The sequence below is a fragment of the Lacerta agilis genome, chromosome Z (genome assembly GCF_009819535.1).
Source record: "Lacerta agilis isolate rLacAgi1 chromosome Z, rLacAgi1.pri, whole genome shotgun sequence".
Taxonomy (NCBI): Eukaryota; Metazoa; Chordata; class Lepidosauria; order Squamata; family Lacertidae; genus Lacerta; species Lacerta agilis.
In genome coordinates, this window is record NC_046331.1 from 6,793,509 (window position 1) to 6,820,012 (window position 26,504).

The window sequence follows — 26,504 nt, forward strand, 5'->3', positions numbered from 1 at the left end:
AAGGTTCAGCACAAACATTTAATAGAGCCCTCTTTTGACTGTATGTTGAACAGCAGGGTATGGGTAGCATTTCTTTCTGTAAAAACAACGACAAGCAATATGAAATTCAGGTTAAATTCAGGTTCTAGCGTACATAGGGTGCTGGTGGGAGCCTTCAGAACCCTGGTTCCCCACCTACAGTCCAAAATGACTACCCCCGCCACTGATCATGCAGCCTAGCCCTTAGCATGGCAAATGATCTGTGTCTCAGTTTCAAAAACACATGCTATTTGATTATCTGCCATAGTACATGGTTTTATTTTATCTTTTAATTTCTCTTGTTAGTATTGCCTCCAAAAGACCTGACAGTTACAGATGTGACTGACAAGACTGTCAACCTGGAATGGAAGAATGAAAATGTGGTCACTGAATACCTCATCACCTACACCCCTACCGGAACTGGTGGCTTAGACTTTGAGTTTCGAGTGCCTGGGAACCATACGTCAGCCACCATCCGGGAGCTGGAGCCTGGTGTGGAATACTTCATCCGTGTTTTTGCCATCTTGAAGAACAAGAAGAGCGTCCCAATTAGTGCCCGGGTAGCCACTTGTGAGTACATTAAAGCCCAGCTGAGCCATTCAACTAACTTGCTTGTCTACAAAACACTTACCTTCCTGTAAAATCAGGATGGAATACATGGGTGCACTGCTGTTTGCTTCCATGTTATTGCTCCTATGTTATGAGCCCAGGTGTAATTAAGTGGGTGCTAGTTGGGGCAGCCATCATTTCCACTGGTTCAGAAATCCTTTCTCCAATACTAGCCAAGTGCAAAACACCTCTTATTTAGCAAAGGACCAAACAGGGAGGTGGCCAAATTAGAATTGGTTCTGCCTTTCATCAGGTCTGAATCAACCTACTGTTGGTCTTCTGCCTTGCACCCTATCACTCCTAATGGACACCAACCAGCTCTTCCCCTCATTCCAAGCAAACATATATTTGTGTAGAAGGCGAACTAGCAATGTGGAGAGCTTGATGGTAAAGAAGCTCTGGATGAGCATCATCCTAAGGCATGGATTTTCTGGAACACGCTTAGGAACAATGGTGGCTGATGCCCATTGAGATGGGTGAAACATGGGAAAACCAGCAGTAAATGGATCCAGTGAGAGACAGAACCCATTCTCCTTCTCGCTGAGCACATGCGTCACCTTGCTCCTGCGACTGAGGGGCCCCGGGACTCCACAACATCAGCATGCCCTGTGACGTGCTGATGTTACTTGCACAAGCCACAGGGTGTGCTGATGTGTCATGTGGATGCCCTGTGGCTTGTGCATGTGATGCAAGCATGCCCCGTGATGTGTACCCATGGCCGCCACAAAACGTGGGGGCAGCCCTTTCATTTGAAATATTCAGGGCTTCTGCCTTCCCCTTTAGTGCCTCTGCTGCTGAGGCTGACAGGTGGGGCTGGCTTAGGAAAAACCTGGGGGTGGTGGGGTATGGATAGACAAGAATTCACTTAGAAACATCATGTCTTGCTGAGGCAGGTGAGATTTTGTAGTTTTCTTTGCTTCTCATTTCAAACAAATTGAGTTGCTGGGAGGCATAACTATATGAACATATATTCATCCATATCAACACCTTCAGGAAGAAAACTAAAAAGGACCTGCTGGTCACTTTCAAGCCCTTCCCACTGCTGGAATCCTCTCCTTGCAAAAGGTTGTTTGAGAACAGAGAGGGGCTGGCAGGAATGGACTGGCTGATGAAAATTTCTAACTGTGCTGAGTGCTACAAGCCCTCTCCAGCCTGAAGCAATCCATCCATACAACCAGTCCTTCCCCATTGTGTGTATGTGGGGGGAAGGGTTTTTTTGTTGTTTTGTTTTGTTTTTGGAGAGTATGTGTGATAGAGAAGAGTGCTTAGGAGAGGTGATGATGGAGAGTTTCCCAAGGTCTGGATTTCCTAAGCTTTCTCAGAAAAAAACCCTAAGGAATACAAAAAATCCTGAAAATTAATAATCATCTCATAATTATTTTGGTATTTCTCCAAACTTTCTCACATGACCTTAGAGAAAATGTCCACATAATTGTGATCTTCTCCATCACTAGACATAGGAATCATATACTCAACCATGAAGGATAGGAATAACTTGTTCTTTCTCTCCTTCCCCTCTTTGATTGAGCCAGCATGAAAACATTAAGGATTGACACTGCTTTGCTTTCGCGCTGCATCAGAAAGCCAAACCTGAGTGAAGGCAATGCCCTTACTCTGGAATGACAACATGTAGGCAAAGGGGGGGGGGAATGGGCCAAGGAGCAGAGCATGAAAAGATTTAAGCCATCTTTACACCCCACGTTGCAGACAGGAATGTGGCTCTTTGCAACTTTCCATTGAGTTGTTTGTTTCAGTCCTAAATCCTGGGCCTTCCTCAAGAATGACAGGGAAAAGATTTGAGAGTGTGTTCCCAGTATGTCAGATTTCTTCTTTGCTTACTGGCTTTCAAGCAGTGTTCCAGCATATAGTGTTGGGGGTAGTTCTATAATTTTTTAAATTGATACTGAGGGATGACTTGCAATCATCGTGGGAAAAAGAAACTTTAAACAAAGTGCAGACCTGCGGATTGTCACATCTCTTCCTGGAGTCTATGACATTCAGTCAAGCTAAAGTTGTGATCTTTCAAAGACTGAGGGACATTGCTAGACAAGAGGACATTGCCCATGTGAAACCTGGGGTGTTTTTTGGGGATCAGATATTCCAGATTTCACCAGCCCCTTATCTGGTGGAAATCCACTATGTGGAATACCGCAGACTCCTCACAGCCGTTAGGCTAAATGTTCTGGAATCAGCGGTTTTGTGGGGAAGATACAGGGGAGTTCCATATGCCCAGAGATCCTGTCCCTGTGCCCAGGGAGCGGTTGAGTCAACTGAACATATCATTTTGACCTGCCCATTTTATGCAGATCTTAGACAAAAACTTATAGCTCCACTCCTGGGCCAATTTAGCCTAGTAGACAGAGAAAGACAGGTTTTGTTTTTGTTGAACAATTTCACTGGTACCACAACTTTCTTGGTGGCCAAATTTCTTTTCTTTTCTTTTCTTTTCTTTTCTTTTCGCCCTTAAACTCCGTAAGGTTAAAATTGACAGTATTGACATGGGTCTAAATGTATAATCTACTTCTCATTGTATGTTTTAGTGTTAAGCTCCTTGAGATGTTTAGACGTTTTAATTTTTGTATGGATAATGATTGTGTACTGACTGACAGTCGAATAAATTTTATTGATTGAATGATAATTTTTAATGAATATAGTTTGAATGCTGAAGCCATGCCTCATGCATCTGCTTTCTGCTATTGCTTTCCAGATTTGCCCGCTCCAGATGGCTTGAAGTTCAAATCCATTAAAGAGACATCAGTGGAGGTAGAGTGGGACCCCCTGGACATCCCATTCAGTGGATGGGAGATTGTTTTTAACAGCCTGGTAAGGAAAGATTTGGCCTATGAGTGGGTCCCTTGTGGTGTGAAGGGTCCTGGTTGCATTTCTTGCTTTTTTAAATTCCAATTGTTTAACTTTTGCATTGCAGAAGGAGGAAGACAATGTGGGAATCAGGAACAGTCTAAAGAAGCCTCAAACATCGTATTTGCAACCAGGCTTGGCACCAGGACAACAATATAATGTGTCTCTTTACGTTGTGAAGAATCAAACCAGAGGACCTGGCCTCTCCAGGGTAGTAACAACAAGTAAGTAACAACTGAAAGCCTCTAGGTGACTGTGCCAGTTATTAGTCTGACTGATTTAGTGAGTTGCTTCTCTTGTTTGTTGAGAGAAGAAAATAGATACCCTGGGAAGGTGAGCAAGCAGCAATGCTGAGAGAAAAAGCTAGAATGGATGGCATTTGCAGTGGATGAGGGATCTAGTCCCAGCAGGTCCACATGGGAAGAACCAAGCCTCCTCTTTGGAACTCCTGTGGTAGGAGCACTTGGCACATGAGGATTCTTGGTCTGGGCCATGACAGCCAAGGAGCAAGTCATGGGAGTTGAACCTTTATCACATGTCCACCCCCCTCACCTCCACAATGTAATGGGCAGCAATTGGAAAGATAATTTGCTTCTCAGAACTGCAGTCTCCTAACGCATGCCTGGCGTGCTCTGGTCCATGGAGTCACGAAGAGTCGGACACGACTGAACGACTGAACAACAACAACCTGTCACATAGTGTGAGCTGCATCTAACCAGATGGCTACTCATTTCATAGTGTGTGTGTGTGTGGGGGCTAATTGAAAGGCTAGGGCTGGGGGCCCACTGACAGCCTCCTTCCAGATGCCCCACATGAACTGGGAGCCAACACTGTTGGAGAGACTAGTAACATAATATTGACACACATTGGGATAGGAAAAGGAAAAGTACAATGGAACTGTGGAGGATGTAGAACCATCCATTCAAAAAACAAAACAAAACTATCTCTATGCATTTCTGTTGGGTCACCTTCCTGCTGCGTCTAGGTTCTTACAGCAGTAAAGAGGAACAATAAAGGCACTTTATGTCACTACAGTTCTCGTTGCTGCTGCAAAAAAGAATATGGATGTCCCCAGAGGGTTAGTGAGTGGGCAGCGGTACTGAAAAGCGCGCGGGGGGGAGGGGGGCTCTCTGCATGTGCCTGTGGCAACTGTCACATTGAATAGCTGCTCACCCCATGTGGAAAACATTTTGTCAAGTTTTATATGTTTTATTAGATACAGAGAAAATTAGAAAACGTGGTAAACTAACTAGCCAACCAATTAATTAATTAAATGAAAATGAAGACTGTTTTGAGATGGAGATGTATGGTCTCTGCACACCCCCACCCCAGAGAATTTTTGCAGTTCATTCAAATTTATTTTTGCACCCTTTGAAAAGCCTATTCATGAAGGAGTTGTATGGTATCCAAATATTCTAAATCCCTGCCTCATCCTTTTTCGTATTCAACAGAGCTTGATGCCCCCAGCCAGATTGAGGCAAATGATGTTACAGACACTACAGCACTGATCACATGGTTTAAACCATTGGCTGAGATTGATGATGTTGAGCTGACTTTCGGGCCCAAGGATGTCCCAGGGGACCGGACGACCATCGACCTCTCGAAGGATGATAGCCAATACTCTATTGGGAATCTGAAACCACACACCGAATATGAGGTGACACTAGTGTCACGGCGTGGGGATATGGAGAGTGACCCTGTGACGGAAACCTTTGTCACAGGTAAGAAGAAGTGGTCAGAGTTCTTCTTCCTACTTACCTACCTACCTACCATGATTTCCAGCATGGCATAGATGGATGTAATGGTGACCTTGAATGATTACTTTGGTGCCTGTAGACCCACTGAGCTCCCTCTCACCCAATGCCCTTTTAGTCATGAGGTGGTGGGGAATTTACTTTTTTTCATCCCTTGAGAACTGCATAGAGCTCTGGGAGGAAGCTGGAAGACAGGCACACTTTCCCACTTCCCTTTTCAGCTCTATGTGCTTGTCAAGTCTTGTATTAATTGTACTAGATCTGACTTTCTCCCAGATCACTTGGAAAAGCAAAGTGTATGATAAGAGCAAATTAGTAAACCACAAGCTACAAGTTGGTCTTCCCTTGTTGGAGTTCTTGCCTGAATAGCAACTGGTGACTTTTGCTCCTTTTGGCCAATGGATGGGACCAGAATGTTCTTTTCCATTTACCTGCTTCTACAGTTCCAGTTCAAGAACTCCAACAGGTAGTTGGAGCAGGGTGTCCTTTTCTGGAAAAGCAGCAGCAGCTGCTGCTTCAGCCAATGGATGGGTCCAGGCTAGTCTCTTTCTTGCCATGATGTTCTTCCTGGGAGACAAGGGGAGCAGCCCCCCCCCCCAGTGGGCCTTGGTCTATTGGCTGACTGCAGAGGCCAATGTGTGTTGCCCTTGAGCTCTGCAAGCTCAGAGCAGACTTCTACTATGCACCAAATCCATTGCTTTTAAAACTATCTACTTTCGGAGAATTAATTCAATCCTCTTTTTTTAACTTTTCTGTGAACAAATACCTGCCTTGGTACCATGGTGTAGTTGCACTGCAGAACATTATGGAGCAGTCCACGGGGCACATTCAGTGTACTAGTTAAGCCTTTGAGCACCACTGTTGCTCCACATGAACTGCAGGTGTGCACCAAAGCTCACCCAAAGCACATCTGCAGACACACTTCTCTGGAAATGCTTGGGAGTACTGAGAACACTGGTGTGCCACCACATTGAGGAATCTCTTGAGAATCTTCTAAGGAACACCAAGGCACCCTGGGATTTAATCCAGAAACTGCTGCTCTATCACAAGGGGGGGGGGACTTGTAGTCCTGCAGTCTGCAGATGTTGCTGAATGCCAATCCTTTTCAGCACCAACCAGCATGGCTAATGGTTAGTGTTCACTGGGAATGTAGTGTAGCAACACTCAAAGGGCTACAGGTTTCCTATCTATGCTAACATACCAAGGTTGAAAGTATTGGGTTGTATCCAACTAGGTTCTACTCAGGGTAGAATGAATGAACCTGTTAGTCATGCCCATTAATGCCAATGAGTCTACTGTGAGTAGGCTTGGCATTGGGCAGAAACCATTGTGCTGTTAGAAAGAAGAAGTGTGCATGCACACGAAAGCTCATACCAAGAACAAATTTAGTTGGTCTCTAAGGTGCTACTGGAAGGAATTTATTTTTTATTTTTTACTTTGTTTAGAAAGAGATAGTTCATAAATGAACCAAATATGAACAGAGCAGAAGGAAGTTTGCCCATCACTAATGGGGAACATGTATTAATATTTGTAAGCCCAATGCTTCCCCTGCTGCTCTGCATACCAAAACTTTGCTAACAGTTAACCACCTTCCTTCTTCTGCCCAGAACTGGATGCTCCAAAAAATCTGAAACACCTGTCTCAGACAGATAGCACCATCACCCTGGAATGGAAGAACAGCCAAGCAACACCTGAAGCTTACAGAATTAAGTATGCCCCCATTTCTGGTGGAGATCATGCTGAGGTCACAGTACCCAGAAGTGACCAAGCCACAACCAAAGCTACACTCACAGGTATGTCTCATCTGAAAGGTAGTCAAGTTACTGTCTATATAAGTTGCATGGCCTCAAGCTTTGAACTGCATTCTTAAGACTACAAAACTTATCATGCAGGGCTAGTTATGAGACTACAAATCATATCATGCTGCGGCATTCACAATTTGTTAATCTTTTTTATTGAACATAATTAAGGGGGGGCACCTTTTTGACTGACACAGAGATGGCAAAACATACATGTTTAATATAAAAGATAAATAATTGCACTTTTAAATCTTCACAACTATGGTTTTATTCCTATGAAAATGTATACTTGTTTAATCTATCAATTAATAGATTAAAGAGCACATAATTAATTGAAACTTCTTTAAACAAATGGCAACATGAATAAAGAGCTATTTCTGTTGTTGTTGTTGTTGTTGTTGTTGTTTAGGTCTCAGGCCAGGAACAGAATATGGCATTGGAGTGACAGCTGTGAAGCAGGACAAAGAGAGCTCTCCTTCCACTATTAATGCTGGAACTGGTAGGAAAATGTCTCATCTTCTTCATAATAGGAAACGAATTGCTTGCCAGGAACCAAAGGGCTGTGGATTGTATGTGTAGCCAGGCTTCAGTGCCCTCTTCAGACACAGAAAGGAATAGCAACAGTGATCGACTAGCAGTACAAAGCCTTTGGATTGTCCAGATTTGATATAAATACTTTCTCCATCTTTCCCAGCTTAAGATACTGATGCCTGGGTTCCTGAGCCACAGAATACATTAAGCAGGCAGGTCTCGATTCAAGTATTGTCACCCAGGGCTGCAGTCTGACCCTGACAGTCTCCATTAAACACTCAGTATTACAGGAGTGAGGAAGCTTTTCCACCTCAAGGGATGCTTCCCCTCAGGGCCATCCCTTTTAGCAGAGGTCTCCAAACTAAGGCCTGTGGACTGGATACGGCCTGAGGGACTCATTTATCCGGCCCATGGCGACCCCTGCCCCCCGCTCTTACTGGCGTGGCACGGCTGCCCACTTCTGGGCAAAGCAAAGGATGGGATTCTAACCTCACCATCCTCCATCCAGGGAAGAAAGGGGAATAATCACAATTCAATATGTCACATATGATTCAGGCAAAAGCACTTGAAGAAGTCACAGGGCAGTGCTGCTGAGGGATGGGCCTTGGGGAGGAGTCCTGTGAGTGGGATAGAGAGGCTTGGAGGGCCACATTTGGCCCCTGGGCCCTAGAAAAATAAGGGGAGAAAGTGAAAATGGGAATCATTATGAGTATTATTCTCATTTATTTTTTTTTCTCTAATGGGCTGGCAATTAGTGAGACTGTAGACCACCACCACAGCCCACTTAAACCAGGGCTTGGGTGTATAGTTGGGGTTCCCTACTTGTGATATTTTGGGACACGGGTGGCGCTGTGGTCTAAACCACTGAGCCTAGGGCTTGCTGATTGGAAGGTCGGCGGTTCGAATCCCCACGACGGGGTGAGCTCCCGTTGCTTGGTCCCAGCTCCTGTCAACCTAGCAGTTCGAAAGCACATCAAAGTGCAAGTAGATAAGTAGGTACGGCATTTCCATGTGCTGCTCTGGTTTCACAAGAAGCGGTTTAGTTATGCTGGCCACCTGACCCGGAAAAACTGTCTGTGGACAAATGCTGGCTCCCTAGGGCCAGCAAAGCAAGATGAGCGCCACAACCTCACAGTCATTCGCAACTGGACTTAACTGTCAGGGGTCCTTTACCTTTACCTTTTACTTGTGATATTGGTTTCCAAAGCAGTAGGCAGACCTCTTTGAAACCCACATTTTCCCCATCTGTATGTAACCCTAAGTCAAACAATGATATGGTGCAAATAAGCAAATGTGCAGGCTTCCAGAGAGGAGGTCATGGCTGCCTTTCTCCTCCCTGGTCACTTTGCTGCTATGCTTAGCTAAACTGTGGTTTGGGCTTAGAGGGTCATTCAAACCTGGCCTTGTGCTTTAACTCTCTTCACAAGCTGTAAACTATAGAGCAAACCTATATGAGCTCATGGTCTGTTTGGAGAGAGCTAAATCCTGACTCAAAGTCTGGATGACGTGCTGAGCCAAACCATGGCTTAGTTTGGCACAGCACAGCACCAGAATTGCTGGGGAGAAGCAAATTGGCTCCATTCTCCTGTCAGGGAGCCTATGTGTTTGCTTATTACATACAAACCAGGCCAGTGTTTTTGTTGGATGCACTGTGCATTCACATAGGAAGTGCTGAATTACCTTGGGCACCAGGTGAATGAACATTCATAATATCCCACATACCTTCACAAATGATTTTTTTCTTTACTCTTAAGAGTACAACTCACATAATCTAGATTAGAACCCATCCCTTTCTCAATACAGAGGGGAATACAGAGCACAAAGCTCCCAGGACTGAACTAGACCAGCGATTTTAAAAAATGGATAAATATCGTGCCAATGTTCTGCGGATATATGTACACTTCAAAATTGCAGAGAGAGCTTGCTAGGCTCTGTCATGCATAAAGCCACGTAAATTTGGAGCACACTGCACTCTTTCCTCCTGTATCAGCAAATTTCTAACTGGCACTCTGCCTGTCCTGGAATACAGAGGGTAGTCAGAAAACTGGTATGTGGGTAGGGCTGTTTTACCTCCCTCTTGAAGCCACTTCTGAAGAGGACATTGGCACGGACTAAAAAGTTTCTTTCAAATCACTAATAGTGGTGGTCAACCAGTGGTTGTCACTAGGCCAGGTCTGAACTGCAGGCCATCTGCTCAACACTGTATCTTATATTGGGAAATGTATCCCAAATGTGCATATACAAAATTGCAGCCAAGTAACAGGATCTGTCTGAGGGTTTGCAGAGGCAACGCTGTTTGAGCAACTAACAACTTCATCACAGGGCAGGGATGGGGAACCCTTTTCAGCCTGAGGGCCACATTCCCTTCTGAGCAACCTTTCGAGGGCCACAGGTCTATGGAGTTGGGGCCAGATACAGAAGTGTGTTGAACAGCAAATGTAAATGCCACCATTATACAGTTTCTAGACACACTCACATACCCCTCCATCTCCTCCATGTAGGCAGTCTAATAAATGCATTGTTAGAGTTCAAGGAAGACACAATCTCACCAGGCAGAAAGACTCAAGGAGTTTGTGAAGCAAGACTAGTGAGGGGTGTGCCCTGGGAAGTGTCCCAGTCTTGAGGGTCAGAGAGAGAGGCCTTGAGGGCTGCATTCAGATCTCAAGCCTGAGGTTTCCCAAACCTGCCAAAGGGGATTCAAAGATTTTAAAAGAATGGTATCACTCTTTGAATATCCATGGGATTGTTACACTGAAGAGGACAAATACTTACTCTCTGCTGCCCTTGAGGGCAGGACTAGATGTAATGTGTTTAAGGGTATGGTCACATTTGTTGTTGTTGTTGTTCAGTCATTCAGTCATGTCCGACTCTTCGTGACCCCATGGACCAGAGCACACCAGGCACCCCTATCCTCCACTGCCTCCCGCAGTTTGGCCAAACTCATGCCAGTTGCTTCGATAACACTGTCCAACCATCTCATCCTCTGTCATCCCCTTCTCCTTGTGCCCTCCATCTTTCCCAACATCAGGGTCTTTTCCAGGGAGTCTTCTCTTCTCATGGTCACATTAGCTGCTTAAAATGCACCAAGGTCGCTTTACCCTTCCTGCATTTCAAGCGTTGGTGACATGGCTGAGATGGCAATGAGGGGGGCGTCAAACCCCACCCCCATGGGATCACTGCAGGGGCCTGGATGCCTGGCCACAACACTGCCCACCAGAGAAGGTGAGCAGATTTGTACCATACTGCTCACTTTGTGGGGGGGGGGGACTGTACCCAACATGCATGACATTTTTTTGCTTCCACACCCTTGCAACTCCCACAACCCTTTCAGTAATACAGGAGGAAACATATCTTAAGCAACACAGTACCAAATGTTTGGGAATCTTCCAGTAACAGTTCTCAGTAAAAGGAGACTCAACCTCTCTCTGCACTTTTTTCACAGCTTTGTGAAATCTATTGGTCTATATGCCCCAAAATGCCCCCCCAACTCTACAATTCTCTTATTTCTCTTTGCACACAGATCTGGATCGTCCCAAGGACTTGGAAGTCACTGGTCCTACCGAGACAACTCTCACTTTGCGGTGGAAAATACCCCGGGCTAAAATTGATCGCTATCGCCTTACTTACATGACCCCTGATGGGAGGAAGAATGAAATGGAGATTCCTGCCGATAGCACGTCTCACATCCTAAGGTCCCTAGATGCTGGGACAGAGTACACCATCAACCTTGTGGCAGAGAAGGGCAGGCACAAGAGCAAGCCTGCAACAGTGGTTGCCTCTACTGGTACGTGCCTTTGTGTTTGCATCTCCCCAAACAGGTTCTTGGATTGCACAATGGCTTCCAGCCCATGGCTGAGGGCCTGAAGCCAAGAGCCCCTTGTACCCTGACCCTTTGGCTCTGACCCTTCAGTTCGTGCCTCCAACCAAATTGTAGGCTTAAATTCCTATGGGGTGTGGGTACAGCAGACAGAAAAAGACTCAGGCAGCCCATAATATGAATTTTACTGCAATCAACCCCACTTCCCTCTTGCTCCAGCTTATGTTTGCATCATTTTAATGTTTCTAGAGTTCCAGTGGGCAGGCACATGAGCAGCAAATGTGCTTTGACACCAAAGATGAGCCCTGTAATACGCCTCTTTTGCAAAGGGTGGAACCAGGACACTGTGCGCTTATTTGCTTGGTGATGCAAATTGCCACATTAAATAGTCTTCCAGATTGACTTGGGACAGGTTAGAGACAGACTGAACTTAGCCCTATTCACACCTTAAATTTAAAGCACTATGATACAACTTTAAATAGCCACTTTAAAAACAATATGGGAACTTATTCATTATGGGTGCTGACAGTTGTTAGGAGACCCCCTAGTCCGCTTGTAGAGCTACAGTTTATAGAGTGGTCTAACTGGGAAGTCTGGGACTGGTAGCTTTGGGGGAAGCTATAACTGTTTAACATGGTGCTATAGGGCTCTAAATGTATGGTGTGAATATGACCCTTGTCATGCAAAAGCTCATTCACTGGGAGAGGAAACCATCAAAGGCACAAGCTTACATCTGATTAATGCTTGCAGCCATAAATATGATAAGAGCATCTTCTTTCTGGGAAAGAGCTTTTCAGGAATGAGTTTCCCAGCCAGCTACTCCAAGTCTTTAGCTCCAGTTTTGGTGGTCTGTGCAGCTAAAGAAGTAACAAGATCAAAGTTTCCTTGTGTACATATTTACAAGATGTGCATTGATATTCAGATTAGTGTCTGGATGTTAATGAAATTTCCATTGTTCCTTTTATGTTTCAGCAATAAAAATAGAGTTCTTTGATGGTGGGAGACTGACATGGGCAGCTCATTAACACCATATGGAAGGTTTCTTCTTCACCCCTATAGTCCCATCTGGTTTTGAGAACCCAGGACAGTGAAGTGCAGATGTTCCCCAAATTAGCACATTCTCCACCTTTCCCCCATTTGGGTATTGAGTACTTAGGGACCACAAGGCAGGGAAAGTCTTTCTTCTAGACTCTCATATCCAATACTGATCATTTGAAAATTTCAAGGCAGTTTCTTTTAACCATCTATCAAGACAAAACTCTAAAAATGCACATGCTATAAATAACTGGAATCTGTCCACATGAAATAAATTATTGGATACGTAAAGTTTTACTGTGGAAAAGGGATAGTGGGAGGATATTCATTGCTCTCATCTTGCCTATATGAGGACGGTCCAGATTCTTAGGGGTATTCCCATTCCTGCTCAGTGGTAGGCCACCTGATTTGCATGCAGAAGACTGCAGATTCAACCTCTGGTGTCTCCAGCTAGGGCTGGGAAAGACTCCTGCCTGAAGCCCTGGACAGCCACTGCCAGTGTAAGGTATACAGAGCTAGATGGAGGAATTGTGTAAGGCAGCTTCCTATCTTCCAGGGGCAGGGCTGTAGCTCTGTGGTAGAGCACATGCTTTGCATGTAGAAATTCCCAGGTTCAATCCCCCAGCATTTCCAGGTGGGGCTATAAGAGACTCTGGCCTGAAACCCTGGAGAACTGTTGCCAGTCAGCGGGTTGTATTGAACTGGGAGCACGCCCATTTAGATCAAGGAATCCAAGTTAGTCATACTCATTAATTTCAATAGGTCTACTCTGAATAGGACTTACATTGGTCACAACCCTATGTAGACAATACTGAGTTAGATGGGCCAAAGGTCTGACACAGTAAAAGGCAGCTTCCTGTGTTCCATATTCTTCTAGGCATTGTATAAACAAGGTCTGAGCAAAAGTTGTGTAAACAAGTGAGCTCAGATGTCCAAATCTGAACATTTCTGGCATCAAAGCCTAAACCCCCTAGGGTTTTCTTGTTTTTTATTTATTAGTGACCATCCGCCCAGAGTTATTTCTTCCCCACCCACCTCTTCCTGCTGGACTGGGGCGCCAACTATAGGGGGCTCTGGGTGCCCGAGCACCCACACCACAGGGCCACTGACTTAACTTCCGGTGCCTCATGAAGCACCGGAAGTCATGTTTGAGGCATCGTGAGACTTCAGAGATGTTGTCCTAGGCCTTGTGAGATCTCGGAACCTGACTTCCGGTGCCACGGGAAGCAAGGTTCTGAGGCAGGTTTTTGTGTGTGTGTGATGTCATGATGTCACATCGCAACGTGAAATCATGACATCACATGCACTGGGCACCCATAACCTGGGGCCCAAGTTGGTTCTGCTGCTGCTGGGGTCCCTCCGTGGAAGTGCTGATAAGTACAGGAGCTCAAAGTTCGGCTAGCCATTGTTCTGTCTCCCTCTGCCCCCAAGTGAAGTTGCCCTTGTCCCAATATATGAGCACGAGGAGGACCGATCAAACAAGGGCCCAGAAGGATGCTCAGATGTGATCAAAGGAGATGATTGTTCCCTTATTATCCTCCCTTGGTTGCCTAACGTGGGCAAGGAATCTTCCATCTTGAGCCAAATCATACAAGACACATTGCTCCACCAATTCTGCTGTTAAATGACACTGAGTCCCTTTGTACTCCTTTAGCATCAGGCAGCTTGAGTAACCCAGGCTTGGCCTTCTGAACCGGCTTCTGTGATTCTTAAGTTGATGTCCCCCAGGAACAACCCATGGAAGCAAAGACTGGGGCAATTTGATAGCATTCCTCCAAAGCAAAACATGAGTGGGCTTTTAGGAGCTGCAGCCGATGTCCGTCACACTCTGGAAAATAAGAAACATGAATAACTTGGGTACATTGATTTTTAGAGGGTCTACTCTTAGCAGAACTCAGTTGGATTTGTTTTGTGGGATTTGGGTCCTAGAAAAAGAAATGGTATGAATAGTTCCAAGGCTCTGATCCAGATTAAGTTAGATGGTCTCAAATCCCAGTGTAACAACAGGGATTTAAGTTGCATTTCCTCCTTGAAGCTCAGGGTGACACACATTCCCTGCCCGCCAATGTTGTCTTCACAACATCCCTGTGTGGTAGGGTAGACTTAGCTTCATAGCTGCAGTTTAGGATTTGAACCTGAGTCTCCCCCCACCCTTTTTCTGGCATGCCAATCACTAGGACACACTGACTCTCCTTCTGGTTAACTCCTTCTGCTCAAGAAGCACAAACAGACTGAAGTATAGTTCCATTTGAGACAACAACAGTCAAAATTCTACTTGTTTTCATTAACATCAGTAAAACTGCTCCATACTCTTCACCTCCTAACATCAGTAAAACTGCTTCATACTCTTCACCTCCCTCAGCAGCAGGAAGTTCCTACTCCTTTGTAAAGGGCTGGCTGATTCCTGGGACAAAGAAAACCACTGCATCTTGGCCCTGTGCTGTCAACACTGACTAGCAGCCACTCCCTGAGGTTTCAGGTCCATCTCTATAGATAGATTTAAGACAGATTTACCCCACTGTCAGCATCCAGGAAAGCATTCCCATCTGGTATGATTTAGGGAGATAGGAAGCCGCCCTAAAGTGAAGCAGACCATTGGTCCATCTAGCACACTATTGTCCCAATTGCCTGGTAATAGCTGTCCAGACAGGACACATTCGTCGCCCTACCTGGAGATGTTCGGGGTTGAATCTGGGACCTTCTGCATGCAAGGCAGATGTTCTCCCGCTGAGCTATGGCTGAAGTAACAGTGAGGGATCACATTTAAATTCCTTATAGCATTCATATTCTCAATATGAACAATATGAACCATATATAGAAATGGCAGCAGCAGAAGCTGGAGGCTTTGCTTAGAGTATAATAAATAGAGGAATTTCATTTTTGGAAGGAATGTTTATAGCCAGATATCTGTTGTCCATCCAAGAAGCTCTTAACTCAAGACTGTATTTATTCTTTTCTTAATCTACCTGCTATGTCTGGCTACTGTCGCCTCATCTAGGCCTCTATATTTCTCATTTTTTATTATATTTCTACCCCATTATTCCTTTTATAGAGCTCGGAATAGCTACATGTAGCTCCCAGTCCAAGTTCATGCCTGCTTTGCTTTGGCAATGTTATAGAAACAGATCATGCACTGGGTTGTTACTAGGATGGGAAAGAAATTGGATTCAGTTTGCATTTAAAGATAAACCTGCGAAATTCACACTTTCCCAAAATAATGTGAATTGAAGCACAGCCATGAAAATTCATACCGCTGTGAATCTTGTGATGTAGTTCTCCAGCCAAGAAATGTGTACAAAAATGCATATACTAGTATAATGTGTGTAGGAGCATGCATATTAGTGAAAATAACATACAAAAATGCATTATATTAGGAAAATCTGTTTTCTTAGTTGTTGAAAGCATGGCATTTTACCCATTTAACCATTGTATCCCAGAAAATATGAAATTGCTGTTCACTATGAAAACAGGACTCTCACCCCTTGCCAATAGAAGACAACTAATATAGAGATAAAGGGAACACTATCTTCTCCCTCTCTTGAAAACATAGGAGTCAATTCCTAGGGGCTGTGGGGGCTTTGGCCCCCACAATAAAATATTTGAGGGCACTGGGCGCCCACGAAATTGATGGGCATTCCCAATCAAAATGGTGTGTGTGCACTGTGTCATATGATTGATTAGGTGGGGTGGGGCTTACCAGCATCCCCACAATATTTTATTCAAGTTGGCACTCCCACTGGGAGAGAGAGGAAATCAACAGAGAATGGTCTGCTGATTGCACTGCTTTGCAGATAACAGGGGTGTGCGCTGACCACAAGGTTCTGTTCGTACCCCAGTTTGGCATGTCGGCCAACAAACAACCACAAACACTGGCATTGGTTTGAGTTCTACCCTCCAGAGCAAGAGAAAACAAGCTTGCACCATCTTCCATGTGACAGCCCTTTAGATATTTGAAGATGGCTATCAATATCTCCTCTCAGCCTCCTCTTTTCCAAGCTAAATATATCTAGCTCCTTCAACCGTTCCCCATAAGGCTTGACTTCTAGAAACCTTGATCATCTTGCTTGCCCTCCGCTGCACACGTTCCAGCTTGTCAACATCCTTCATAAATTGTGATGTCCGGAACTGGACACAGTATTCCAGATGTGGTCTGACCAAGGCAGAATAGAACGGTGCTATGACTTCCCTTGATCCGGACCCTATACTTCTGTTGATGCAGCCTAGAATAGCATTCGCTTTTTTTGCTGCCACCTCACACTGTTGACTCATGCTAACAGTGTTCCACCAAGACCCCTAGATCCTTTTTACATGTACTGCTAGTAAGCCAGGTGTCCCCTTATTTACTTATTTCCCAGTGCTGCACATATACGTGGTTGCAAGTGAGTCAATTGCATGTAAGTGTACATTTATTTTTGAGACACAAATAAGCATTTACTGTATTTACTTGAATCTAATACGCACCCTTTTTTGGTCAAATTAAGTCAAGAAAATTAGGGTGTGGATTAGATTTGATTGCACATAAGATTTGCATAAATACGGTAAAATGCTTTTTAAAAGGTTTTTAAACTGCAGATAAATGCAGAAACAGAATGAAACAGAGTTGTGGGTGAAACACATGAAATGATGGATATCTGAAACAGATAGATTCACCCTTCCATAATCAGATGCCAATGTTGAACTGGAAATGTACATTTTGCCAAAGCACCTTGCCTCACCTTGAAATGCCCTGCCGTATTTGTCCTGCTTGGAATTCCCTTTGCCTTTCCCTAGCTGGGTTGCCTCATTTCACCCTTCCATAATCAGATGCCAGTGTTGAACTGGAAATGTACATTTTGCCAAAGCATCTTGCCTCACCTTGAAATGCCCTGCCGTATTTGTCCTGCTTGGAATTCCCCTTACCTTTCCCTTGTTGGGTTGCCTCATTTCCCTCTCTGCTGGAGACAGGGGAATGAACAGAAATAGTGATCAGGGCTGGTGCTGTCAGTTGACACAGTCAATTGCAAAAAAGATCCCCTGTGTTGCAAACTACAAGCAGGATATGAAAAAAGGCAACACATGGACAAAATAACATAGGGCAAAATGTTTCTTATTAATGTCAAATAATATGCAGCGAAATTTCTTTATAATGTCAAATGACATGCAGCGAAGACAGCATTCTGGATAAGTACACTGTTTCGGTGTAATCTTCTTCAGTTCATAACTATAAAGAATAACAAAACAGAATATATACATCTAATCCAGTGTTTTTCAACCTTTTTTGGGCAAAGGCACACTTGCTTCATGAAAAAAATCACGAGGCACACCACCATTAGAAAATGTTAAAAAATTTAACTCTGTGCCTATATTGACTATATATAAAGTAATTCTCTTGAATAGGAATCAAATAAACAGATTTTTCCCACGGCACACCAGGCAACATCTCGCGGCACACTAGTGTGCCACGGAACAGTGGTTGAAAAACACTGATCTAATCAATCATATAAAGGATCATATAAAGGATAATGCTCAGCATCAACAAGAGTCCGAAATAATGTGCAGAAAAATATATATATATATAGTCAGAAAAATATTATATTGTTAAGAGAAATAAAAATCATACCTTAATATACATGCTCCTTCCGTGGAGTAGTGGTCATGGCCGTATGTGACCACTACTACCTGAGATGGAAAGCACAGGACCTAATATACACAAAATCAACCACTGGTGATTATCTAGTCAAATTATAGAGCAGAAAGACATTTAAAGAGACAGACCTCGCAATTAAACAAATTAAATGAAACAATTCAGATCTAATTCTGAGTTCAGCCCTTGTCACGGTCAGGCATTGGCTGAGGACCCACACTCCAGAAGTGGGTCCATTGACAACCCCCCCCCCCCTCAGACTTGCTTGTTATCTTCACTGTTGTAATCTGCTTGCTTAACCACCTCTTTTCCTGGCTCAAAACACAGTGGTGGTGGTGAGAAGGAGCAACAGGTGCCGCTGTCTGCTTGCTCATTGGCTCACCACCTGTCAAACAAGCAGGTGGCACTAATGATGAAGTAGTAGTAGAGCAGCTGGTGGGAATGAAGGACCTGCATCCAAGTAAATTTTACTCAGAACAGCCCCGTTGAAATTAATGTGCCTAACGTTTGTCAGCTCCATTGATTTTAATGGATACTCTGAATATGACTAACATAAGACACAACCCAGAGTGAGAAGGCAGAGTCCAGTGAGTAAGGGAAAGGCATGGAGGGTGTCTGGCCAAAGGGCCCTCCGAAAGCTGGAGCAAGCACTGAAGGTAATTTATCTTCAAAGAATGCACAATATCCAGGGGGTGCCATTAGCATGAAAGGTCTTCCCATCTACTACCTTCACTCTCAATTTCCCTCATTCATTACTGCATTCCTGTAATAGCTCTGGGGGAGCAAATATTGAATTGTTAATAGTTTACTGTAAAGCAGCAGACTGTATGTGTGTGTCTTGCAAAATGAATTTCAGGTGGAAATCAGTCCCTGAATTGCCTTTTTAGAACCTACAGCTTAATATTTTTGCTTGCTAGAAAGCTATAGCTTTACTGAGGTTATCAAGGTTTATGGGCAGCTTTGCTGATGTCTGCTTCCTCAGCTGTGTTCCAGAATCTCCTTTGGAAATCTTATCCCCAGGTTGTCTCCTAGGACAGATAGCTCCTGAAGTGTTTGTATAAGTGAAAGGGAGATGGGCTCATAAATACGTAACCAGGTAAAAATGGAACTCATGATCATGAAAGCTTTGAGACAGGTGGTTCCTCATCACTCCTTTGCTTTCTTTCTTTGACCTTCAAATCTGATTAACCAATTTGGCTCTCTGTCCTTTATATCTAGAAGAAGAGCCTGAGCTGGGGAATTTATCAGTCTCAGAGGTTCACTGGGATGGATTCCAGCTCACCTGGACGGCTGGAGAAGGGGCCTTTGAGAACTTTGTCATGCAGGTGCAGGAGCCAAACCAGCCAGAAAATGGACATAATATCACCATCCCAGGCTATTTGCGATTTGCGAATCTTACTGGCCTCCTGCCAAGCACTCTTTACACTATCACTCTCTATGGTGTGACTCGGGGCTACAGAACCAAGCCCCTTTCAGTTGAAACCATGACAGGTATCTTTCCCCCTCCCTTCTTTTTATTTATTTTGCATCTGCTCACCTGTTTCAGCCACCATTTCTTGCTTCGTTCCTTCTTTCCTTTGCAGAAAGAGAGAGAATGGCATCTGCTCAACCCTGCATTGTTTCCCTCCCTCCCTAATGATGAGCAAATCTCCTGTAGGTTGACTACTTCATTTCATGGTAACCCGTGGAACCACTTTCTGGAGAGCTACCAATTGACATGCTGCTTGCTTCCCTGCTATTTTCATCTAAAAGAAAACAGAGACAGGGGTTTGTCAGTTGTGATGCTTTCCTTATTTGAAGAACATCCCTAGCAGAATATTGAGGAACTGAGTGAAAGGAACTGAGACTTGGCTGTAGATTAAAGTAATCTACAAGCCTGAAAACCATAGTCCTAAATCTATAGGGTTTGGTAACTGGCACATCACCCATGCTCAAAGACACTCTCCTCTGCATTTAATTTCTTTTATAACCATCTGTATTTTGAAGATCTCCAGGCAGCATAATATGCCTCTTCTTCCACTCCATATGCTAAAAGCTCAGTACAGTATTTACAAAGTTTCTTTGCAAGTGTTTCAAAAATGTGCAGATATTTCCTGAGAGTTTCCTCCCAGCTTAGTGTGTGTGTGTCTGACTGATCTAACGGATATTATTGCAACTTTCCCCTCTAGAGTTGTGCATAGGAGAAGACTCAAAATTATTCCTAGGGAGCTGCTCTGCAATCTGCTTCTGCGCATGGGGGGCCTCGATTATCTTAGACATCTATTTTGCATTGGCTTTTAGCTTCTTTCCTTATTTGCTTGCTTGAGCTGGTCTCTCCCCCGTTTCATCTCCTGCATTATTCAGCTCGGGACTTGAAGTCAAATAGAACAGACTTTGAACTTTCAGTTAAAATCAAAATTGAAATCAAATTCAATGTTGTTTCCCTTCTTCAGCGATGAAGCCCGAAGTCAGCAACTTAACAGTTTGGGGCATCACCCCTGAAGGCTTCAATCTCTCCTGGATGACCAACAAAGGAAACTTCGAGAGCTTTATCATTGAAATTATTGATTCCAACAGGTTGCTGGAACCCATGGAATACAACATCTCAGGCCATTTAAAGGCTGCTCATATCTCAGGGCTGTCCCCTAAAACTAATTTCATTATCTACCTCTATGGAGTTACTCGTGGTTTCCGTACTCAGGCATTAAGCACTACAGCTACTACAGGTATATATGATCCTACCTCATGTGTATCATGTGTTATTCCGTTTCCTATTCAAGGCCTTCCTTAACCTCAGCACCATTTACTCTTTCACACTTCCTATTGCCTTCTGATGAATTGCAGAAATGGACAACCAAAATTGTAAGTGTGCTGAAGTGTTCCCTTACATGAAAAGATATTTGGAGCTTTTTTTCATGGGTTTTTTTTGTTTTGTTTTTTTGGTAGGGAGAAGTGGCAATAAAGAGGAAAATTAACTATTTGTGTGCGCCACTTTTAAAATCATTGTTTAACTGTGAAAGAGGTAATGATGGCCACCAACTCAAATGACTTTAAAAGAGAGGAGTACACAAATTCATGGAGGGTGAGACTATCATGAGGCACAATGGCTAAGTTCTCCCTCTAGTCTGTATTCCTCTGAATACCAGTCGCTGGGAATCACAGGTTGTGATAACATGATGGTGGACTACGTTAGGCCTTCGGATTTAATCCAGTAGAACTCTTCTTACAATTTTGTAACAGAGATAAGTTTTTCTTCCTCTCTTATAAACACTGAAAGTAGGGGTTATCTGGTGAAGATGGCTGGTGGCAGATTTAGGACCAACAACAATAATAATTCACTCAATGCCTATTTAGATTGGGACTTTGCTGTGATGCAGCAGAGATTTTATGATGTTCCATGAAGAGCAGCAGCCATTTTTTTTCTAGAAGTGTAGAAAACATCCACTTTAAGGGAAAATGAGAATAGAAATGTTTGTTTGTCCATCACAATATCCTATTTCGATGGACTTGGGAAATTTCTAAGTAGTTTTTCTAAGGTATATTATACTTTCCATTGATCCTGCAAAGGTTCACGGGGAAGAGAATGGAAAGTGTGCTCGATATATGTAGCCACACCTAGCATCTTCTGTAGCTCCTTGCAGATGTTAGTTATACATGCGAAGAACTAATGAGTGTAACGAACACATCCCCGTTCCCAGGGATCTCTGGGAATTCTAGCTCTGCAAAGAGAATAGAGGTCTCTTAACAATTCTTGGCACCCTTGACGTGTTAAAAATGTGTAGTGCAGGTGGGGCCTTAATCTTAACAATGAGCAAGTCTCCACCCACCCCAGTTTCACTAAAAATATGCAGTTATGAAGTCTCCCATTGTACATATAATATTATACACATACTATACCCCCCCCCCAGATTTACTAAAGATTTACTGAAGTAACCTGCACATAAATAGATAGACACAGCAACACACATAACTCTATAAAGCGGTCTCAGCCAGCATAGTCTATGTGGGACTAGTGGTCCAACAAAACCTGGAGAGCACCATGTTGGTATCAAAATGCATATGTTTCAATAATACCCATAAAATGTCAAGCCTCATGCTGTACTCTGTTTCCTCAGGATACTCTTATAAGTATATCCTGAGGAAATATACAGCATGAGGCTTGACATTTTATGAGTATTATCACAAATATATGTATGCATGTATACATAAATGTATTTTTAAACATAATTTTGCATATAATTATCCAGACTTTTTTAAAAAAAAACAACAACAACAACAACAACAACAAGCCAACAATGCACATGGTTTAGACAGGAGTAGGTTCTCAATACAAGAGGCAGTTCAATGTGAGAAAAGCCCATTGTTTAGAATTCTGTGTATATATCTCTTTAAAATTGATTCATTTTCTAGTCCTAGTCATCTCAATGCTACCTATTGCCTTCCTGTCTTTTTGCCATTGTATAAATTGGACAACCAAAAGGCACCCTTTAAAGGTTGGTTTAAATGTTAGCTCTACTCAGAGTAGACCCAGTGACTAACTTAAGTCCATTAAATTCAGTGGATCTATGCTCAGTAGGATTTAGCTGGATACAACCCGAAGTCTACAGGTAGGATTCCAACGGGCATGTTTCTTCTGCATCCTTGAGTTCTTCTGTTATTGTATTCCGCCTTGGAAGTTTTGCCCATGTTGATTCCACTGTGTTTTTTCCTCACAGTAGCTGCACATCTCCTTAGCAAACTCACAGTTTCAGATACTTCCTCTGGCAGCCTGTCCCTCATGTGGGAAGCGCAGGACGTTGTTTTTGACCATTTCCTCTTAGATGTTAGAAACACCAACAACCAGTCTCTGGACTCCCAGCAGCACACGGTGCCGGGGGACTTTCGGAGCTTTGTGCTCATCAATCTCAGACCAAACTCTAATTATACCCTCCAGCTTCATGGCTTGGTTGATGGGCAAAGTAGCCAGACCTTGACGACATGGGCTACCACAGGTATATCACCTCCAAGGTTTGCCTTTTCTCTGATTCCTTTTACTCCTAAGTGCAGTTCTCCCAAATCTGATATTTTCCTTCCTGTCTTAATTTAGAAAGGGTGTTCATTTCTCAGAACCGGAGTAAACCTGAAAGGAGAACAATATTGTTACAACTGTTGTGTCCCAACAATTAAGGACTTCTTCTATATATATGCACACATGCTAATCTACATCACATATGTGTGTGTATGTGTGTGTGCTACTTACAACATACATATATGCAAATATAAATATATGTGTATGTACTTGTTCCGGCAGACATTTTTCTGGAGCATCACTGCATCTGATCTCCCATCACTGACCATCATTGCACTTCTTCTGTCTTTCTTCTTCCTGCCTTGATGTTTTCATCATGAGGCCTTGCTATCCCACAATTCTTGTCTTCCTGAGAGACAGATCTTTGCATGCCACCTTGCTTTATGATGGCACATATCAATGTTCTGCTGTTGGACCTAGAAGACACCTCAGTTACTTATATTTTCAGTATTGCAATGTATCAACCAAAGAGAGGTGGGAAGCTGCATGGTTGGTATGAATACCATTATACATATCAAGAGTCTCATCTGCCTGGCATATCTGCATATATTATTATGCCGAATCAATAGTTGGAATGGAAAAGCAAAGCCCATCTCTTTCTTGAACTTCCAGCCCAAGAGTACAGTCACTTCTACCAATCATCCTTGATTGGGATTGGGATTGGGATGATCCTTGATTGGGGTTGGGATCCTACTGTATGTCTTGCCTGACAGGATTCTTTCATTTTGCATTGCATGCAGGAACTTTTAGGTTCCAAGGGCTATGCCTGATCTGACCAGAAAAGCATGCTTTGACAATGCCCAAATGGTGAGGAAATGCTGGGGGAACTATTTCAAACTTGCATGTTAAGTCTGGTGGCGCTATATCTATCTTCTGTGTTGCTGTACATTCCACCATCTTCAGGGGATCATGAAATCACATTGAGCTTGTTTCTTTAAAGGCACGTGAGAATTACAAAACCATGCCAACACTGCTTTGTCACCATATGGCAGCATGAGGGCAGTTCTAGCATGAGTCCTTAATTGGGGTCAGTTAGGTTTCACGCATGCAGCAAGCAGTGCTGAGGCAAGCACAGCTTCCTGGGGGCTGGCCTCTGCCTCAGTTCTGCTTTGGTTCCTGCTCACACCCATTTTCCTCCCTTCCATTCCTGAGGCAAATAAAATAAAATAAAATCTTACCTCGGGGAAAGAGAAGGGAGACTTATTGGGGGGGGAGCTCTCCTAGATGAGCAGAACATCCATTGATGCAAGTTATGTCATTTTTGTGCCAGGGGTGGGGAACCTCACATGTTGATTGAGTGAAGTGCCTTCTGTTTTCTCTACCACCACGTGGCTGCCAACCAATAATGCTTTTCTCTCTTCGCTTTTTGTGTTCCCTTTTTCTTCAGAGGTCGAACCACAGCTGGGCATGCTTACACTCACAAATGCTAAGGCCAACACATTCAACCTCTCCTGGACCACAAGAGATGGGCCTTTTGCAAAGTTGGCTGTAAATGTTAGAGATTCCCATTTGTTCCAGGAGTCTCAGAAGCTTTCGGTGTCAGGAGAGGCTCATGACACTCTCGTCTCAGGCTCAGTAGATTATACTGATTATGACATTAACATTCAGGGCACAACCACAGGCGGGAGACACACTGAGTCTCTCATCTCTTTGTTGATGACAGGTACCCATTTAAAAGACATTGGGTGTTTGTTTCCCCACCCTCTTCCATTCTCCTCCTATTTGGATTAAATGAATTGGCAATTATGATTGCAGCATTTTCACTATGTACTGCCTATCCCATATCTAGGAATGTTGAGGGATTACAGCTTTGTGGAGCAAAGTTGATTGACTTTCACTTGAGGGTTGCCTGCTTGTTTTAAACCAAACAGCGGTAGGCAATGGACAATACTAAATTTATACTACTATGTGTCTGGAGAAGAAAACACTGATGGTTAATATGATCTCCATCTTCATGTAATTGTGGCCATGAGCTCTTGGACTGCCTTGGAAGGTGGTAAATTCTCCTTTGCCAGAGGTTTTAGATAGATATTTTTGGGCTCAAATTGCTATTAATCCCAGCCAACATGGCCAATTGTCAGGGATTGTCTAGCAACATCTAAAGAGCAACAGGTTCTCTGCTGCTATACACAATTACTTGGAAACAAGTTCCATTGACCACACTGAGACTTACTTCTGTGTAAAAACCCTGAAGTTTGTCTACCACCCTCATAGATCAGCATTTCCCAAACTTGCATCTCCAGCTGTTTTTGGACTACAACTCTCATCATCCCCAGCTAGCAGGACCAGTGGTCAGGGATGGTGGGAACTGTATTCCAAAAACAGCTGGAGACCCAAGTTTGGGAAACACTGCCATAGATCTTAGAAGGCACTGAAGCAGAGCTTCCATAGTCTCTGTTACGACTAAGACAGGTCTTGCAGGTGTTGATGGGTCTTCTAATATCCTGGTCTTAAACTGCAGCATAACTCTTTGTGCAGCTAACATAGACCACACCATGAAGCTTGACTGTGCTATCCATGGAGATATTGGATTATACCCAAACGAAGTTCTATTCATGGTAGACCCAAATTATTCAGTTCATTGATTTCAACGGGTCTATACTGAACAGGACTAGCATTGGATACAGCCCACTGAGTGATGTGTATGCATGTATGAATCTACCTTGAAAACTATATACAATTCTTTCACCATTAATACTACACTGTAATACAGTGGTACCTCAGGTTACATACTCCGCTAACCCAGAAATAACGCTTCAGGTTAAGAACTTTGCTTCAGGATAAGAACAGAAATTGTGCTCTGGCGGCGCGGCGGCAGCAGGAGGTCCCATTAGCTAAAGTGGTGCTTCAGGTTAAGAACAGTTTCAGGTTAAGAACGGACCTCCAGAACGAATTAAGTTCTTAACCCGAGGTACCACTGTAGTTGCTAGTTTCCCCTGCTCCCCCATGGAGGCCTGTGGTTAATATCAACTTACACACACTGTCTTATCTAACTTTTTTCTCCTTTGTGTTTTTCACACCTTCCCCTTCTTTCAGAGCCTTTGCCCCCACTGGAAAACCTCACTGTCTCAGGCATTAATCCATATGGCTTTACAGTGTCCTGGATGGCATCAGAGAATGCCTTTGACAGCTTTCTAATAATCGTGGTGGATTCTGGCAAACTGCTGGACCCCCAGGAGTTCCTCCTCTCAGGAGCCCAGCGTCAGCTGACACTTAGAGGGCTCATAACTGGCATTGGCTATGAGGTTGTGCTTTACGGTTTTGCTCATGGTCGCCAAACTAGGCCCTTAAGTGTTGTTGCTCTAACAGGTATTTTAATGCAACTGGAATGTTCTCTTCCTCTAATGCACACTTTCTTCATCCTTCCTCTGGGCACTTTTTTAATGCCTCATTTGGTGACCAACCATGGTTT

At 43.7% G+C, this 26,504-nt stretch overlaps 1 protein-coding gene across 5 annotated transcripts in view; it reads left to right on the forward strand.

Annotated features, from left to right (window-relative positions):
* Positions 1 to 26,504, forward strand: part of TNC (tenascin C) — a 94,686-nt gene that overhangs the window by 42,124 nt on the left and 26,058 nt on the right. For 2 of the 5 annotated variants that reach the window (XM_033137020.1, XM_033137021.1), the window contains exons 4-10: positions 325 to 588; positions 3,335 to 3,450; positions 3,554 to 3,710; positions 4,938 to 5,207; positions 6,848 to 7,033; positions 7,449 to 7,538; positions 11,091 to 11,354. In XM_033137020.1, coding sequence (XP_032992911.1) covers positions 325 to 588; positions 3,335 to 3,450; positions 3,554 to 3,710; positions 4,938 to 5,207; positions 6,848 to 7,033; positions 7,449 to 7,538; positions 11,091 to 11,354 — 1,347 coding nt within the window. Of the gene's footprint in view, positions 1 to 324; positions 589 to 3,334; positions 3,451 to 3,553; positions 3,711 to 4,937; positions 5,208 to 6,847; positions 7,034 to 7,448; positions 7,539 to 11,090; positions 11,355 to 19,263; positions 19,537 to 20,477; positions 20,751 to 24,479; positions 24,756 to 26,128; positions 26,402 to 26,504 lie in introns of all 5 variants that reach the window. The other 3 variants (XM_033137022.1, XM_033137018.1, XM_033137019.1) reach the window with 3 other exon arrangements.